This window comes from Leptopilina heterotoma, unplaced genomic scaffold, assembly GCF_015476425.1.
Source record: "Leptopilina heterotoma isolate Lh14 unplaced genomic scaffold, ASM1547642v1 Lhet_278, whole genome shotgun sequence".
Classification (NCBI taxonomy): domain Eukaryota; kingdom Metazoa; phylum Arthropoda; class Insecta; order Hymenoptera; family Figitidae; genus Leptopilina; species Leptopilina heterotoma.
In genome coordinates this window covers 1,789,633-1,808,713 of record NW_025110986.1, presented here as the reverse complement: position 1 = coordinate 1,808,713, position 19,081 = coordinate 1,789,633, and the positions used below count along the sequence as shown (strand labels likewise).

General features: G+C 28.2%; 2 protein-coding genes across 2 annotated transcripts in view; both read right to left on the bottom strand.

Moving 5' to 3' along the window:
- LOC122504102 overlaps window positions 1–19,081 on the bottom strand; it is a 215,861-nt gene that overhangs the window by 59,114 nt on the left and 137,666 nt on the right. The window contains exon 16 of the mRNA XM_043614999.1: window positions 16,144–16,516. Coding sequence (XP_043470934.1) covers window positions 16,144–16,516 — 373 coding nt within the window. The remainder of the gene's footprint in view (window positions 1–16,143; window positions 16,517–19,081) is intronic.
- Window positions 6,578–9,109, bottom strand: LOC122504058. The gene is made up of 2 exons (XM_043614941.1): window positions 8,038–9,109; window positions 6,578–7,955 (listed from the first exon to the last, which is right to left on the bottom strand). The coding sequence occupies exons 1-2, from the start codon at window positions 8,828–8,830 to the stop codon at window positions 7,480–7,482; spliced, it is 1,269 nt and encodes a 422-aa protein (XP_043470876.1). The 5' UTR covers window positions 8,831–9,109; the 3' UTR covers window positions 6,578–7,479.

The window sequence follows — 19,081 nt, the reverse complement described above, 5'->3', positions numbered from 1 at the left end:
TTTATAAAATACTATAATCAATAGTTATTGTTTTAATATTTTAAATATTAAACAATTCTCTATATTAATAAATAATCTTTGATTTTTAGTTGTGGTTTTTCATACTGAGCCTAAAATATTAAAATAAATTAATCTAAAATATCCAAATAAATAATATTTTTTTTGTATTGTCAGTTCTACAAATACTTCGAATGAATTTAAATAATTTTAATATATTTATTGTAAATTAGAAATTGTAATTAAATAATAATAAATTATTTTTTATTTAGTAGTACTGAATAAAAAATACACTTTTCGCTTGCAAGTTACATTAAAAAAAGAAATAACCGAATTCTCAGTAAAAAATTATTCTAAATAATCCTTTACGATTTTGTTTGCGTTATTAAGTGAGTAAATATTAGGATAAATTTATTACTTTGGATTTATAACTAAAACATTATTTTTAAAAAATATACCGTTTATAGGGTTCATATTTTCCATATGTTTTAAACGATTGGGGTACAAAAGTTCCAAAAAAAAGTTCCAATCAAAAAGTTCCAAGAAAAAATTCCCAAAATGAAAAGATTAAAAATTTATTTTTCCACTGTACAAAAGTACCAAAGCCCAAAATGTCCAAAATATAAATTTTCCAAAGTATGAAATTTTCTAAATAAAAAGTGTTGAATTGTTAAATAAGTGAAAAGTATTGGAGTTGTTTGAAAAAATAAGGCATCTCCAATATTTTACATTATTTTTCCCATCTGAATGATTGTAATACAGAAATCCTTCGATATGTAAATAATTTTTTTCCGACTTGTATTAATTCTGCCATAATTAAAATTTACAATTTATTATAATTTCACTGTTCACTATTTTATAATTTAAATAAAATTTTTAATTTCTCTAATTTACAATTGAATATAATTTCACTGTTTACTATTTTTTAATTTGAATAAAATTTTGAATTTTACAACATAATTTTGAAATGAGCACACGTCGAATGACAATTTATGAAAATAACAACGATAATAACTGAAAGTTTCCTAACTTGAAGTTGCACTTTGAAATTTGAAAAATAAAAAAAAATGTTTAGAAAAACGACTAATATTAGAAAAATAATACTTTGGTAAAAATGGCCTTTGGAAAAATAATACTTTGGAAAAAATGTCATTTGGGAAAATAATAATTTGGATCCTTCGGAATTGGAACTTTTGTTTTGGAACTTCCCTGTAAGAAAAAAGAATTGGGTGGTCCGGGATTTCGAATTGGGATGTCGTTTCTTGAATTCGAGAAAACGACTTTTTCGAATTGGACTGATTTCTGAATTCAGAAATGTATGGTTCCGCGATCAACCCAGTTCGACAGATATTTTAAAGATGAAAATAAAGAGTTTAACACTTCACTGGACATTGAACAGTAGTTAATTGAGACGGTGCACGTTATTCACGTAGGTGAATACATTTCTTTAAGCAATAATGTTAATTTTCAATAAAATTGAGAGAATTAAAAATTTGATGTGGTCTTTGTTTACAATAGAAAAAGTTTTCTACTTTTAGGGTTATTAAAACAGCTTACTTACCGACAGCTGAGAAGTATTATGATAACAAATCAAATGATGATTTCTATACGAAAGTATCATTTACGTCGGTAATTGAATATTAATAAATTAATTTTAAATTTTTGTTTTTTAAATGTATTTAAAAGTCAACAAGTTTGCTATGCAAGTTTTAAAAAAGTCTATTTTACTTTACGAGGAATTTTTCTTTCAACATTTTTAGTTTTGTTTCTGAATATATAATGAAAAGAAATTTACTTCCGTGAAGGTTTGTTGTTCTAGGACATTTCGATTTCAACTTTGGTGCTCATTTTAGTCTCCATAATTTTTTTTAAATTTGATTAACAAAACCTTATTTTTTAAAAAGAATTTGCTTTACTGTACAGCTTGATTTGATTTTTTTATGTTAATCAAGAAATGTTAAATTAAATATAAATTTCTCTTTAGTTCAAATGGAGCAAATTACAATAATTGTATCATGAAAATAAATGAGGCTAAAGCAGAATTATTTTTCTTTACTCTTTATTTCTCTTGTGAATATTTACATTTAGGAATCATCTATATTAAGTATATTTAAGAGAGCATCATTGTTGTCATCGAAATGTATTAAAATAAAATATTTTTTTCATACTGAATAAAATTTAATTTTATAAAGCTTCAGTGTCACAGGAATTAGAAGGAGAAAATTTATGAATTAAAATTTTATGCAGATTTTTTTTTTAAATTTATATATAAACGTTATTTTAATTGTTTAACAAGATTTTAAATAAACCAAATATTTTAACATTATTTACTTATACTTAATTTAATCCTAATTTATAAAAATGAAGAATAAATAATTTAAAAACGTTTTAATTATGAAAATCAAGAAAAGAAATTATTTTTTTGTTGATTCAAATAAATTGTTTTAAAATTATTATTTTTATAACAAACATATAATTATATTTTGAAAAATATATTAATTACAGTAATTATTGTAAATTTTTTTTAAATATTCTTAATAAAAAATTTTTAATCCGTTTAAAAATTTAAAATTAATTTATTAATATTCAATTACCGACGTAAATGATACTTTCGTATAGAAATCATCATTTGATTTGTTATCATAATACTTCTCAGCTGTCGGTAAGTAAGCTGTTTTAATAACCCTAAAAGTAGAAAACTTTTTATATTGTAAACAAAGACCACATCAAATTTTTAATTCTCTCTATTTTATTGAAAATGAACATTATTGCTTAAAGAAATGTATTCACCTACGTGAATAACGTGCACCGTCTCAATTAACTTCTGTTCAATGTCCAGTGAAGTGTTAAACTCTTTATTTTCATCTTTAAAATATCTGTCGAATTGGGTTGATCGCGGAACCATACATTTCTGAATTCAGAAATCAGTCCAATTCGAAAAAGTCGTTTTCTCGAATTCAAGAAACGACATCCCAATTCGAAATCCCGGACCACCCAATTATTTTTTTACAGGGTTTTGACTCCATACCTTTTAAACGTTCAAATGATGAACGAAATATTTTTTTATGCTTTAATGTTTTTAACAAATAATAGACTTGTTGTGAAAAAATGTTTATAATATATATAGGTTATTCAATAAGGTCCTTCGTTATTTAATTAATAAAACAAAAGTTGTAGCTTAATCTTCGGTTCACAACAACCACTTAAAATAAATTTAAATGTTTTTATTTATAGGATCGTGTATTCTTCTTCTCTTTATATCTCGATTAATTTAATTTTCAATCTATTGTTAATTTAGGACTTTTAGGAATTTCATTAGGGATTGCAGATAAGAACTATGGGTTCAGAACAATTTAACATCTTGTTTAGACCAAATAAGATATTATATTTATTTAGCAATAGTCATAATTGATTTTTACTTTCAATTATCTTTATATTATGTAACCTTAATCCCTACCGCACTAAAACAAGAAGAATGAGAGAGAGAGTCATTTAAAACTAACCTTTCTTCTGGTCAGAACGGGCAAATTTGATGATTGATTATTTTGTTAATGGGTTGTTCATTTGTTAATTCTCAGTCATTACTATTTTGAACTTTTCACTATTAACGGTTTATTTAAATGGGACAATTTATAACACTCATTTTTAACCTCATGTTGTTTTCGTCTCTACTCGTCTTAATTTCTCAATCTTTACGCGGCTATTTAATTCGACTATCTATTGCTTTGAGTTTGTTATATGATCACTGTCATATATTCAGAGCAATTCAAAGTGTGACGAAAGGGCTGCCAAAATTGTATAATATGCGAGAGAGAGTAATTAACAATTTTTAGTTTATTTTTAATGAATTGATTTAAATTATTCCACTTCTTTATTTTGTGTTCACTATAACTTCTCAGTCTTATCTATTCCAAACACTTCGCGATTTTTGAGTTTATAGTCTACCCGAATTCGATTGCCCGTGGCGAATCCTTGAACTGGTCGAGTTTCGCAGACGGTCAACCTCGCGATAATCTGTCTCCAGGAGTCAACTGTCGCGAAGAAGCGAATTACATCGTAAGCACACCAGTTTTATTGCATGAAATTGAGGCTTGGGTGTGACAAATTATTGGGAAGGGTTAAGTATTAGGAAATATGTTCTGATGAAACTGAATAATTATGATTTCATTGCACTTTTTCTTATTGTACAAAAATGCTTAACTCATTTTTGATTTTGCATCATGTGATGGCAATAAGGTCTGTGAGGTTAAGGACCTTTTCAGAATTTCTGTTTTGTCAACAAACTACAATCTGGTCATTGAACCAAAAGAGTCTTTGACACTTAAATTTTCGAGTTAATGCATAAAAGTGGTGAAATCATTCTTGTATTTTGTGCTTGTTAATTATTTTAAATTATAGAATCGTAAGAAGGAATAGAATATGAAAGAATTTGGAATTTCTTAATCATGCAAAAAGACTGTTATGAACTCGAAGCAATCCTTATGTTATTGACCTGTTTGCGACACTACGGCTTTTACAAATAAGTTCATTGAATTTAATAATCTATTTAAATTTCAAATAACAATTAATTATTATATATGGCACATAATCAAATAGAGATCCGATTTTTCAAAGTATAACTTTTAAATCAATAATAAAAAAACGATACTTTGAATGTATCGTAACAAGACTAAAATTCAAAAAATATTGTAATTATAGTCAACTCTATGAATAGTGCCGCAAAATTGCACAGCGTTTACGACTTTTCTTGGAACTGTAGTACCCCCACTGTTTGTATATTTCTCTCTTAGGGGAAACTCGAAATTCAGAAGCCGTGCTGAGTCGCTAAAGTGGGGATAGAGCTCGAGCGAGAAAGAGAAGAAGTGGCACTATTGATAGCGGCACTATTCGTAGAGTTGACTGTAATTATTTTTTTAATTATAAAAACAAAATTTTATAAATAAAATTTAAATTAAAAGAAGTAATAAGCCACTTGCTACAGTTTAATAATTTTGGGATCATTCGGTACGCTAAAATGACTTATATTCTGAGTTCTGTCTATTTCTTTATTGCCCCTGTACCCCGACTTGAATCCGAAAGCAACACACTTCACCATTTTCTTTAAATTTATTGAAATTTTTATTATTACATAAATTTTTATTATTACATACTTTATAACAAATTTGCGAACTCATTTCATTCTCTTTAAACGCTTATAACCGTTATAAACAGCGTAAACATTAGATATAGGGCCAGCGCATACGTGGCGCCACCAGCCGGTGAATAACGACATATGTGCAACTCTCAACTCGGAGTGTCACCCCGGTTGATTTTCATACCCAACCTCTATTACAGCGGGAGTAAAAGAATTCTCTGTCAGTAAAAACACCACTGTCGGTAAATAAGAAAATTTCGAGTTCAATGCCAATTTAACGAGTAATTGTTATCGCAATATAAAATGAGAAAAAAAATTATCAATAAAACTTTTTTTTTATACTTTATAAATTTATTATCCACATGCTCTGAATATTGAAATGAACTAAATCTTTTGCTGATATAATTATTTTCAAAACTTATTTTAATAAACATTAAAAACAAAAATAAAATAATTAAAAAATTTTTAATTTCTTTTTTAATACGTGCCAAAATGTTATAATAAAATTTTAATATTTTGAAGAAATAATGAAATTGTGTTCATTAGAACGTTTAGAATTTTAGAAACATAAAATTAATTTTGTACCACCAGAAATATTCTTTTAAAAATATAATATTAATGGGGCAAAATTCCTCAATTGTCCTAACTTAAAATCGAAAGTCTTCAAATCGGGCTGATTTTTGCACAAACTTTAATACTATGGGAGAGAACTTTACCCATAAAATATTAAGATATTTTATTAAAAATTGTAGGGGGGAGAGGGGGTTAAAGTTTTTGGTAACGTGTGGACAGTGGATTCTTTTAGCTAATATAGCTAAAATACAGTAGAGTGGACAAAATTTTGACCTAAATGTTTTCGAAAGGTTTTTTCCTCCTCTTTCGAATGGTGTAAAAGTTTTTTTTTTAATTAACAATTTAACTAATTTTTTTCAAAATTAAAAATATTTTTCACTTTTTTTTAAAAAACGGCATTTTTTGTTTCTCTTTTTTTCGCTTTAAAATAAAGCTTAATATGTGTACTTTCCATAACTGATTCTGAAAAAATGACCTTTTTTTTGTTTTCGAATTATTAATTAATTAACACTGTGCAACAGTGAAAAATTACTTTGTATCGGACCTAATACAACTTGTTCGTCTTGAAAAACTGAAGAAAATGGTATATAATAAATTGCTGAAACACCCCCAAAATTTCATTTTAGAGCAAAAAAACCAATTTTTTGCAGTTCAAGTATAAAATATCTTATAACTTTGTAATTTTTGGTCCGATTTCAACGATTTGTATATCATTTTAAAGCAGAATAACAGGGCTTTCCAATCATTATCGGTATTTTTTGTTATAGTTAAAAATGAATTCAAAAAATTAAGAAAAAGATCGAAAATAGTAATTTTTTAAATAATTTTTCAACTTTAGTACTAATTTTTTGCCTCAAATTTTATTTGAAGTAGTTTTTTTCAATCACATGTTTAAAGAGTATTTAATCCTGCGTCGAATGCAATATTGTATAAAAGAATTCGTTAAAAATTGACTGAGTTATTCCATTTTTTAGTTTTGCAGTCATATTATTGAATTTATGCTTAAGAGAGTATTTTCTTTTTTTCTTACCTATATTTGTTGCTTATTCTTTGTTATTGATTTCTGACAACATTTTTTCAAATTTTACAATGTAGTAAATTATGTTCTTAACATAAATATTAAGTATCTTGAAATCGTTTGTAAATTTTAACAATTTCATTAATTGTGAACTGAATATTTTAATCATAAGAAACAAAGTACAATCTGAATTAAAAATGCTTATTTTTTGTACTTCTTTTGAACAAAGAATCATCAGTGTCTCGTTTCAGAGACCAACAATATTCTGAAATCATGTTTACAGAACTTTTCCCTTGAAAGCGTTTTTCAATATGCTGAATTTCCTGATGGAATCTCTCCCCTTGTTCATCACTGAACTGACCAAGGTTGTCAGGAAAAAAATCCAAATGGGAGTGTAAATAATGGACCTTAATTGACATATTGCATCCCATTTCAGCATATGCTGTCAAAAATTCTTGGACAACATCAACATAGTTGTCACTCCTATGGTTTCCAAGAAAATTAATGCACAATGAAATAAAACTATCCCAGGCTCTTCTTTCTACATCATTTAATTTATCAGCAAACTCTTTGTCTCGCATAATCTTTCTTATTTGAGGTCCAACAAATACACCTACAAAGTATGAGAAAATTAGTTTTAAATATTAATATGTATGCTTACTTAGTATTAAGTCAACGAAGACCACGAATTCAGTTAATATCGTGATTAATGTAATTTATTTCAGCAAAATTGAGGCCTAAAAAAATATTTTACAACCTAATCTGCCGTACCTGCTTTAATTTTAGCGTCACTTAATTTAGGAAACACTTTCTGAAGATGTAGAAATGCTTCGCTATTCGAATTTAAAGCTTTAACAAATTGCTTCATGTAGCCAAGTTTCAAATGTAAGGGTGGTAATATAATATTTTCTGGTTGCACTAGAGGAATGTTTAAAACATTTTTCTTTCCAAGCTGAAACATTTTACGTGCTGGCCATTCTTTTCGATCATACTTGTTTGGTGCGCGACTATCCCATTCACAGAAATAACAAGGATATTTCGTATAACCACCTTGCATCCCTAACAAAATTGTTAAAACCTTTAAATCACTGACAATTTTCCATTCATGGGCAGCATAATTGATGGATTCAAGAATTTTTGCCAATGTCCCATATGTTTCCTTCAAATCAGTTGCATACGCTAAAGGAACTGATGGGAGTTTATTCTCATTATGCAACAATACAGCCTTCAAACCTAAAGAAAAAGAAGTATGTACATTCTAGCTAAATTATAAAAACAATTTATTTTCACCTTATTTTGTTGAAAAAATTCTTACTTTTGCATGATCCATCAATAAATAGTCGCCAGTCCTCTGGTATGTAATCGTGATTTAAAATTGAAAATAACTCTGGAATGTTCGAACAATACACGAGATTGCTACAGTCATTGGCAGTTTTAAAAATTTCTTTAAACAAATTTTTATCATTATTTCTGCAGGAAGTTACTTTAAAATCTCTTTCGACCAAATTCCACTGTTTTAATCTAGAACCAAGGACTTCAGACTGTCTTCCAGATAATTTTAGATCGCGTAAAAGATCGATAAAATCCAGATTTGAAACAAAATGTGGTTCCTTTGAACACGATGAGGGTGGAACATAATCTGTATCTTCAGAAATCTTTAGATCATTCATCTTTTGATCAAAATAATCAGGCAATTCCTCTTTTTCCGCTTTTTCAGTCTTAGAAGACTCAAGAAGTACTGGTTTTGTGATAGTCAAAACATCGGCATATTTTATTAACTTACGCGTTTTATATTGATGACCTACAATATTTGTTTGACAAAAGTAACAATCATCCGATTTATGATAAACTTGATAATGCCATGTCATTGGAACCGAGAAGGGCAAGGAAGTGTGCTTTTCGTTATTTTTGGATTTTCCTATTTTAAGTATTGTTAAACAAAGTAAACATATGTACTCCGGCTCATACCAAGAACTACCGTCATAAGAAGTATTAAATAATTTATTATATTCTTCAATGGCAACTTTGTTGCTTTCAAATTTGTACCGATGGCGATTGTCCACAAAATAGCCACATATATAACAAAAACTATTACGTTTATCGCACATTTTATCTTCTGCACATCAACAAGGAATACCAAATTTTATGAACGAACTATACGTACAATAAAACAATTTAAATGAAATCGAATAAATTCAAACTCTAACTCGATACGTACACAAAATAACCAGTAACCAAGGAAAGAACAATCTGTCATAAATGTCGTTTGCATTTGTTTCAATATTACATATCTAATAGACAACTTGTGGAAATCGTTAATAAAACAATAAATTGTTTTAAAAGAAACTATGTGTAATATAATTTTAGGAAAAAAGTTGTTTCAACAAAACTGAAAAAAAATTAATCGTTAATGAGTATATTTGAATTTTAAAATTTATCTTTTTGTGTTCTATCATTAATACTTAATATTTATATTAAGAACATAATTTACTGCATTGTTAAATTTAAGAAAATGTTGTACGAAATCAATAACAAAGAAAAAGCAACAAATATAGGTAAGAAAAAAAGAAAATACTCTCTTAAGCATAAATTCAATAATATGACTGCAAAACTAAAAAATGGAATAACTCAGTCAATTTTTAACGAATTCTCTTAAAAAATATTGCATTCGACGCAGGATTAAATACTCTTTAAACGTGTAATTGAAAGAAACTACTTCAAATAAAATTTGGGGCAGAAAATTAGTACTAAAGTTGAAAAATTATTTAAAAAAGTACTATTTTCGATCTTTTTCTTAATTTTCTAAATTCATATTTAACTATAACAAAAAATACCGATAATGATTGGAAAGCCCTGTTATTCAGCTTTAAAATCATATAAAAATCGTTGAAATCGGACCAAAAATTACAAAGTTATAAGATATTTTATACTTGAACTACAAAAAATTGGTTTTTTTGCTCTAAAATGAAATTTTGGGGGTGTTTCAGCAATTTATTATATACCATTTTCTTCAGTTTTTCAAGACGAACAAGTTGTATTAGGTCCGATTCAAAGTAATTTTATTTTTTCATTTTTTGTAACACAGTGTTAATTAATAAAAATCAGTAAAAAATTACTAAAAAATGAAATATTTTTTAAGCAAGTAAACTTTTCTGAATTATGAGATTATCATCGTAAAGCTTACCTAATTCCGCATCCAACAAGTATAATTACACCTATTTTTACAAATAATTGTTAAATAAATAAATAATTGAAAATTTATTTATTAATTTTTTGAAATTGTCTATAAAAAATAGTTAAAAATAAACTTGTTGGGTGCTGAAGTTGGTAAGCTTTACGTTTGCAAGCGCAAAATTAAGAAAAGTTTATTTCTTTGAAAAATAATAATTTTTTAAAATAATTTTTATTAATTTATTAATAAATAATACGAAAAGAAAAATGTCATTTTTTCCTAATCGGGTATTAAAAGTACACATATTAAGCTTTGCTTGAAATAAGAATAAAAATAAAAAATGTCATTTTTCCAAAAATGAATAAATAAATAATCAATTATTTATTTATTTAACAATTATTTATAAAAAAGTTTAGTTTATGCTTGCTGGATGCGGAATTAGGTAAGCTTTACGATGATAATCTCATAATTCAGAAAAGTTTACTTGCTTAAAAAATATTTCATTTTTTAGTAATTTTTTGGGTTCCGTACACCATAGGTGTACTGACGGAACCCTTATGAAATCACTCGTGTGTCCGTCCCAGCTACGCAAAATGGGCTGTCTCCCCCCCTTAACTTTTACAAATCTCAACCTAGTGAGCTGAAATTCGGTAGGGATCTTCAGTTTTAAGTGCAGATTACAGGAAAAATATAGCGAACCCAATTGACGGACATATTTGCGAACTAGGAGGGAAAGAAATTGGATTTTTCAGAAAAAATTACAAAAAATGACCCTGTCCCCCCTCCTTAATTTTTACAAATCTCAACCTGGTGAGCTGAAATTCGGTAAGGATTTTCAGTTTTAAGTGCAGATTACAGGAAAAATATAGCGAACCCAATTGACGGACATATTTGCGAACTAGGAGGGAAAGAAATTCAATTTTTTCGAAAAAATTGAAAAAATTACCCTGTCCCCCCCCTTTAACTTTTACAAATCTTAACTTGATGAGCTGAAATTCGGTAGGGATCATCAGTTTTAAGTGCAGATTACAGGAAAAATATAGCGAACCTGATTGGTGGAGATATTTGGGAACTAGAAGGGAAAGAAATTTAATTTTTTTGAAAAAATTGCAAAAAATGACCCTGTCCCCCCCCTTAACTTCTACAAATCTCAACCTGGTGAGTTGAAATTCGGTAGGGATCTTCAGTTTTAAGTGTAGATTACAGGAAAAATATAGCGAACCCGATTGACAAACATATTTGCAAAATAGGAGGGAAAGAAATTCAATTTTTTCGAAAAAAATGCTAAAAATGACCCTGTCCCCCCCTTAACTTTTACAAATCTCAACATTATGAGCTAAAATTCGGTAGGGATCTTCAGTTTAAAGTGTAGATTACAGGAAAAATATAGCGAACTTGATTGACGGACATATTTGCGAACGAGGAGGGAAAGAAATTCAATTTTTTCGAAAAAATTGCAAAAAATGACTTTGTCCCCCCCCCCTTAACTTTTACAAATCTCAACATTATGAGCTAAAATTCGATAGGGATCTTAAGTTTCAAGTGTAGATTACAGGAAAAATATAGCGAACTCGATTGACGGACATATTTGCGAACTAGGAGGGAAAGAAATTCAATTTTTTCGAAAAAATTGCAAAAAATGACCCTGTCCCCCCCCTTAACTTTTACAAATCTCAAAATTATGAGCTAAAATTCCGTAGGGATCTTAAGTTTCAAGTGTAGATTACAGGAAAAATATAGCGAACTCGATTGACGGACATATTTGCGAACTAGGAGGGAAAGAAATTTAATTTTTACGAAAAAATTGCAAAAAATGACACTTTTCTCTCCCCCTTTTTAACTTTTAGGAATCTTAATCTATATGTAATAAAAATACATATGTGTACCGAATTTCAGCTCAATAGGTTTATATATGTTAATATTAATCAATTATGTTTCTTATATATATTTTTTTTATAAAAAATGAGTTTTATTTTGGTGTACGGAACCCTCGATCTTAATGCGAGTGCAACTCGCACTTGCCCGATTTTTTATTAATTAATTAATTAATAATTCGAAAACAAAAAAAACGTCATTTTTTCAGAATCAGTTATGGAAAGTACACATATTAAGCTTTATTTTAAAGCAAAAAAAAGAGAAAAAAAAATGCCGTTTTTTAAAAAAAAGTGAAAAATATTTTTAATTTTGAAAAAAATTAGTTAAGGGCATCCGGGAAATAATACTGGTTTCGTGATAGACGTCTCATTTAAAAAGAAAAGAATATTTTGAGTCGGGATTTTTTGGTAAATATAGAGAAATACTCTGGGACCAGCGGTCCTCTCGGAATTTAGAGAAATTTTGATAAATAACACTGGGTAACAAAAAATGATCATGTCGTGTTTATTTCAAAATTTTTGTGTTTATTGAAAGTTTGGGTGTCAATGAACAAGAAAATACCAAAAAAAATTTTCAATTTATTCAGACCCCTAAAAAGGGGGGATGAATTATTAAAAAACAGTGTTTTTTGCATTTTTTGAAGTCTTATAAAAAGAAAATGGGAAGACATAAAAAGCTCTAATATGGCTTAAAAGAAAGCTCAAACCTTTATCTTTAAGAAGCAAAACTGAAAAGTAATGTGAAAAATGCAGGGAACCTGTATTTACCGAGTACCCCCCTAATGTATCATACATTCTGGTAAAAATGACTGGGAATCTAAGCATATCAATTTTTCATAATCGGATTGGCTTCAAATTTGTTACTCAAAGGGTTTTTGGGGTCGCTGATTACGAATCCGAAGTCAGACTTCAAAAATTCAAAATGAAGGCTTTAACATGGCGGATTCAACCAAGTCTCGAGCGAATCCGAACAATTTTTAACATTTTATCCGCTATGTTGAAGCCGCCATTTTGAATTTTTTAAATCTGACTTCGGATTCGTAATCAGCGACCCCAAAAACCCCCGAGTAACAAATTTGAAGCCAATCCGATTATGAAAAATTGATATGCTTAGATTCCCAGTCATTTTTACCAGAATGTATGATACATTAGGGGGGGTAATCGGTAAATACAGGGTCCCTGCAATTTTTACATTACTTTTAAGTTTTGGTTCTTAAAGATGAAGGTTTGAGCTTTCTTTTAAGCCATATTAGAGCTTTTTATGTCTTCCCATTTTCTTTTTACAGGACTTCAAAAAATGCAAAAAACACCGTTTTTTAATAATTCAACCCCTCTTTTTAGGGGTCTGAATAAATTGAAAATTTTTTTTGGTATTTTCTTGTTCATTGACACCCAAACTTTCAATAAACACAAAAATTTTGAAATAAACACGACATGATCATTTTTTTGTTACCCAGTGTAATTATTGAAAAAAATTGTTTAAATATACGGAAAAAAGGGGTTTTGAACGGTTCAGTATAGACGTCTCATTTTGAGAGGATAAAATATTTCGGGTTCATATTTGGAGGGGTGATAGAGGAAGACTCTCCGAGGAGCGGCCCTCTCCGTTTTAGCAATAATTTTGCGAGGAAACTATTTTATTAACAATTGAAAGTGGAGTAATTTGAGATTAATACATTTCCCTCAGTTCAACTCGCGACCACTTCCGAGAATTGGCGCCACCTCCTTGACCACTGACACATAGATCCACTTGTCTGTGTGCTCGCCGCCATATTGTCTCTCACTTTCCCCAAAAATCCAACTTTTGTAATTTCGTTTTTCAATATTTATTTCAAAAATTACTTGCAATTTTCGAGAATATTCTTTATCATCATGAATTCCCCTAATTATCATGATAAATCCGAACTAAATATCTCTAATTAATTACACAATGCAACAGCATTTTTATTTTTGGAATCGCATAGGGTGATTTTTATAGGTTTTTTGATGCTGAATGCGAATCCGTAATCAGAATTGTTCCATCACCCTAGATTTTTGAGAAATTTGACCTTGAAAATTAAAAAAAGGCCGTTTTTGGGGTACTTTTTGGTTTTTTATCAGGATATAAAAATTTTTCCTAGGGTTTTCACTATGTGCGTACGAAAGCCCATATCTTCCTTAACAATTTCCAATTTGGACCTTTTAAAAATATCTATTTTTCGATGAGTTATCTTTGTTTGAAGTTCGCGTCGCATCATAAAATCAGCAAAAATGCCGTTTTCGAGGTATTTTTTTGTTTTTTATCAGGGTACCAAAATTTTTTCTAGTGTTTTCATGATATACGTACGAAAGCTCATATCCTTCTCAACAATCTCCAATTTTGACATTTTAAAAATATCTATTTTTCGATGAGCTATCCTTGTTTGAAGTTCGCATCGTAACGTCAAATGGGATAACAGTGAGAAAAATATTAACATAATATTAATATTATTAATATTAACCCATTAAATCTCAAACAGATACCAATGATTCATTAAAGAAATTATTATATTTTTAGGAAAATCAAAAATAAATTGACCATTTTTTTTGTTTATCATTTCAAATTCTTTAACAATAATTTAACAAAAACAAAGATAACTCATCGAAAAATAGATATTTTTAAAATGTTTAAATTGGAGATTGTTGAGAAGGATGTGAGCTTTCGTACGCATATCATGAAAACCCTAGAAAAAATTTTTGTACCCTGATAAAAAACCAAAAAGTATCCTAAAAACGTCCTTTTTTCAATTTTCAAGGTCAAATTTCTCGAAAACCTTGGGTGATGGAGCAATTCTGATTACGGATTCGCATTCAGCATCAAAAAACCTATAAAAATCACCCTATGCGATCCCAGAAATAATAAAAAAGTGAAATTCTGTTGCACTGTGTTAGGAGTGAGACGACACGCGGGAAAACACTTTTTGGGCTCGATTTTTCCCGGATGCCCTTAAATTGTTAATTAAAAAAAAATTTTTTACACCATTCGAAAGAGGAGGAAAAAACCTTTCGAAAACATATAGGTCAAAATTTTGTCCACTCTACAGTATTTTAGCTATATTAGCTAAAAGAATCCACTGTCTACACGTTACCAAAAACTTTAACCCCCTCTCCCCCCTACAATTTTTAATAAAATATCTTAATATTTTATGGGTAAAGTTCTCTCCCATAGTATTAAAGTTTGTACAAAAATCAGCCCGATTTGAAGACTTTCGATTTTAAGTTAGGACAATTGAGGAATTTTGCCCCTAATTTATCTTTCACATTTTTTTTCGTGCCTGCCCCCGACCAGAAGCACTCGCTTCGCTCGTGCATCAAATGTCGGGGCAGGCGAATATTGTTTGCAAGAGAGAGACAGAGAAAAAACTAGAGCTTCACGAGTGTCCGCTAGAGGCGTTGAAGCGAGGAGCAAAAGTAAATAAAGATGGCCGACTGTCAAATGAAACACGATTGCAATTTTCTTAAAAAATAAATTTGCGAGCGTTCTTTCGACCGTATATAAAGAAAAAGAGTATACATTACACGGGCAGAAATTCGAAAGCCCTAAACTATGCGGGAATTTCGAACTTTCTGCCCTTATAATGTAATATACTATTTGTTTTTAAAAAATTTATTTTTAATAGTTTTTTGTATAATTTGTTTATAAAATGTTAATAACAAATTGTGTTCTACCCACACAAAAAAAGTTAAATAATAACTGTGTCAATGAAGAGCGATACAGGACGTTAAATATAATTATAAATATTGTTAATATTGTTATTTTATTATATTGTTGAATTTTCAGTCTTTTTTTTACTCTACGAGGAGTAAAAGAAATTATTTTAAAATGAAAAACAAAATTATTTTTTTAAGTGGTCCGTTTGAGAAATTGTGATCTATGTTAAATTGACAATTTTACAGTAGTTGACAGCTGTCAATTGAATTAAATATCAAATTCTCTTAAAAGTGATTATTTTTAATAAAAAAAGACCGTAATAAAGTTTTCGAGGTCGCTGATTGCGAATATGATATCAAATTTGAATTTTGACAGTTGACAGCTGTCGAAGAAACTGTCAATAATTATAAATTATCGTCTTCGTTAATTTAATTTGTATGGTAACAAATAATCAGTTTTTTCGTATTTGCACTCTTGTTTCTCTTGACTTTAAACAAAGTTTTAAAAAAACTTTTAAACAAATTATGACTTTTTGGTTTTCATCATCTTAAAGAGCGTTTCAAACTATACGAATCAACAAAAAAGTGAAAAATGATTTTTTGACACTTAAGGTCCCTTTTCATAGACCAAGTCACATATTCTTGAACTGTAGAAATTTAAAAAATATTCTTAGTAAAATATTATTTTGCTAAAAAAATTACTCACCCTGATCGTAGGCTCTTGCAGTCAATGTAAATAGTGGATTATTCTCAGCTCTTTTCGTTCTAAAGTTTCCACTATTGGAAAAAATGTTTTCACCATTTTTTCTATAATTCAAATTTCTGTTATTAAATTTTTTTGTGAAATTTAAAAAATTTAGACTTTTATTTCCATTAAAATTGAAATTATAATTTGATGACGGTTGTTGCTTTTTGTTCTCTAAATGAGTGTTTTGTCTAATGTATCGTGTTTTGTTAACAGGTTCTCGTAAAACCAATTCACCTGTAACCTCGTTCAAATAAAATTTGTTGTTGTAGTTGCCGTTTATAATTTCGTAATGTACCACATTGTTTGGCGGCTCGGAATCAGCGTCCGTTGCCTGAAATGAAAAAGAATTATTGTGTTGAGGAAAATATATAGTTGAACGACAAATAACACCATATATGTAAAGCTAAAATAAATTTCCCTTCTTTTTAAATTGTTTGCTTTTGTAAATTCAATTTATCCTTTTTTTGTAATCTATAATCGAGTGAATACTTTTACAATGCGTAGGAGAGACCGAGGTGAGTTAAAACGATTTTTACAGTATCCAGTATAACTCAGCCAAAAATTTATTCATTCTTCATTTATTTTTGGAATTAGGTCATCACATATTTCGTTTTCTTTAACACTAATTAGATATTTTAAACCAATCTTTGGTATTTAATTACGATCTATAATAACAATTTGAGCTTTATAATAGCTTAAAATAATATTATATAATATATTTTATAGAAATTTAAGAATAATCAAATTTTGTCTGCGAATTTTTAAATAATTAAGGAGGAATAATAATAATAATAATAAAGCAACAAGCTCAATATTACCAAAAAAACCTATAAGTAGAAATGATTTTTAACTTTCGTATGTATGAAAGAGCAACTCGAAAAATATTTTTATTAATATTTTTTTTACTTTCGAAAATATGAAAGTGATTTACACGAAAATTTGTAAAACTCTAAATACTTTTAAAGCCATAATATAAAACTGCCTAGGTGCGAAAAATTGTGCATCGGTTCGAATAATTATTTTTTATCTTAAATTTCGAGACTGACACAAAAAAACAAAACCATTTCATGAAACTAGGATATCCAACAGTTGTTAAGGTAAATATTAGAATAACAAGAATCTAATATGTGTCGCATAACAAAGTATCAAAATTTCGTTCGAAACTTACTTTTAGCAATTTTTTTGCACACATATTAAATACATCTCAAAAACTTTTCTCAGGTGGTCAAGTAAATTTGTGTCAAATAGTGAATCAAAAATGTAATAAATTCACGCTTTTCAAAATATTTAAAAGATAATATTATAGTTATATTATATAAATATAAACATATTTTATTTTTCATTTATTCAAATATTAACATATGGGTAATTCCACCTGAGATTTTAGTCGACCTCTTAAAATCGGCCAAAAATATTTTTTTTCTATTCTGTATCGAAAAAAAAGAAACGTATTTTTCATTTTTGTTTAATTGTCTAAATTTTCGAGTTATGAATTTTCGAAATTTTGGACTTATAATTGTAGATCTATATTCAGTAGCTTATAAGTCCGAAAATCAATATTTTTTTTAGTTTAGAAAAAAGTTGTCAAAGAATGAAAGTTTTAGTTTTCTTTCGACTTTTAAGAAATGTAAACAAAAATTGTTTAAAAAATTGTTATTACCAAAAAAATTTTTTTTATAAACATATTAATTTATTAAGTAAGATGTTGATTTGTTTATTATTTTTTAATCCATATTAAAATCATTTTCAAGCACGAAGCTTTTCGTCCATCAACGATGGACCTCATCAGGTGAAATTCGAAAATTCAAAATCTGTAAACAGTTCCTTAACTTTTACAAACAATTTACACTTAAGGTATTTGTCGCGTAAATTCGTTTTCGACAGAATTTTTTTAAATTTCACATAATTATTCTTTGGATATTTATCTACAAAATAAGGCCTATTAAAATAAAATTGATCGTCTGTAAGTCTCAAAAAATGAAATCAAAGTTTCGATTTTTAACATGTACGATATAGGAAAACCATATGAAAACCACAGATTTTTAATTTTTGCACTTATACTAATCGTCAGATTTTTTAGAAAAACTAAAGTTTTATCTATTGAACCAAAATGAACTTTTATAAAAAAATGAAAATTTTTCACCGTCTTGTTTAAAAGATATTTAACATCAAACATGAAAAATTATTTTAACATTTACTGTAAATGACAGGTGAATTTGTAAACGTGGCAATAGCGCTTGTTAAATACTACAGCTTGTCTGCTACTTTTGGCGCGAAATTTTAAAGACGGCCATACGCCAAACTTGCGACGTTGCCACGATCGTTTTTCATGCAAGATAGGTTATGAATATACTTTGAGAACATCTGTGTGTCAAACTGTACGTCCGCAAAAGTTTTTCGGAAACTCGCATTCATAATCGTTTCATAAGTACAGTCAACGGATAAAAACATTTGACAATGACCAGTCGCGCGACAAATACCTTAAAATTAACATCCATAAATTACATGTCAAAAAGATGTTCTGATTTAAAATTACATTATATAATACTAATAATTTTTATAAGGTTTTTTTTAAAAAACACAAAAATACAAAAAACATTAAATTTACAAAAAAACGTTAGAATAACATAACCTCACTTACTAATAGGATCTCTTCTCTCACATGTCGTCATTCATTTATAAAAGTGATATGAACATTGTAAGAAAACATTGTTGTGAATCCTCACAAATGTTCAACTTTTTCCAAAAAATAAACAAAAATAAAAAGATCATTGTTGCAAAAAACAGACACTTTGTGGGAAATAAAAACCACATGTATAATTTAAATCAAATGTAATTCAAAAAAAAAATGTGAAAATTGGTGATTTAATTATTGGAAAATTTGAAAACTGCTTTA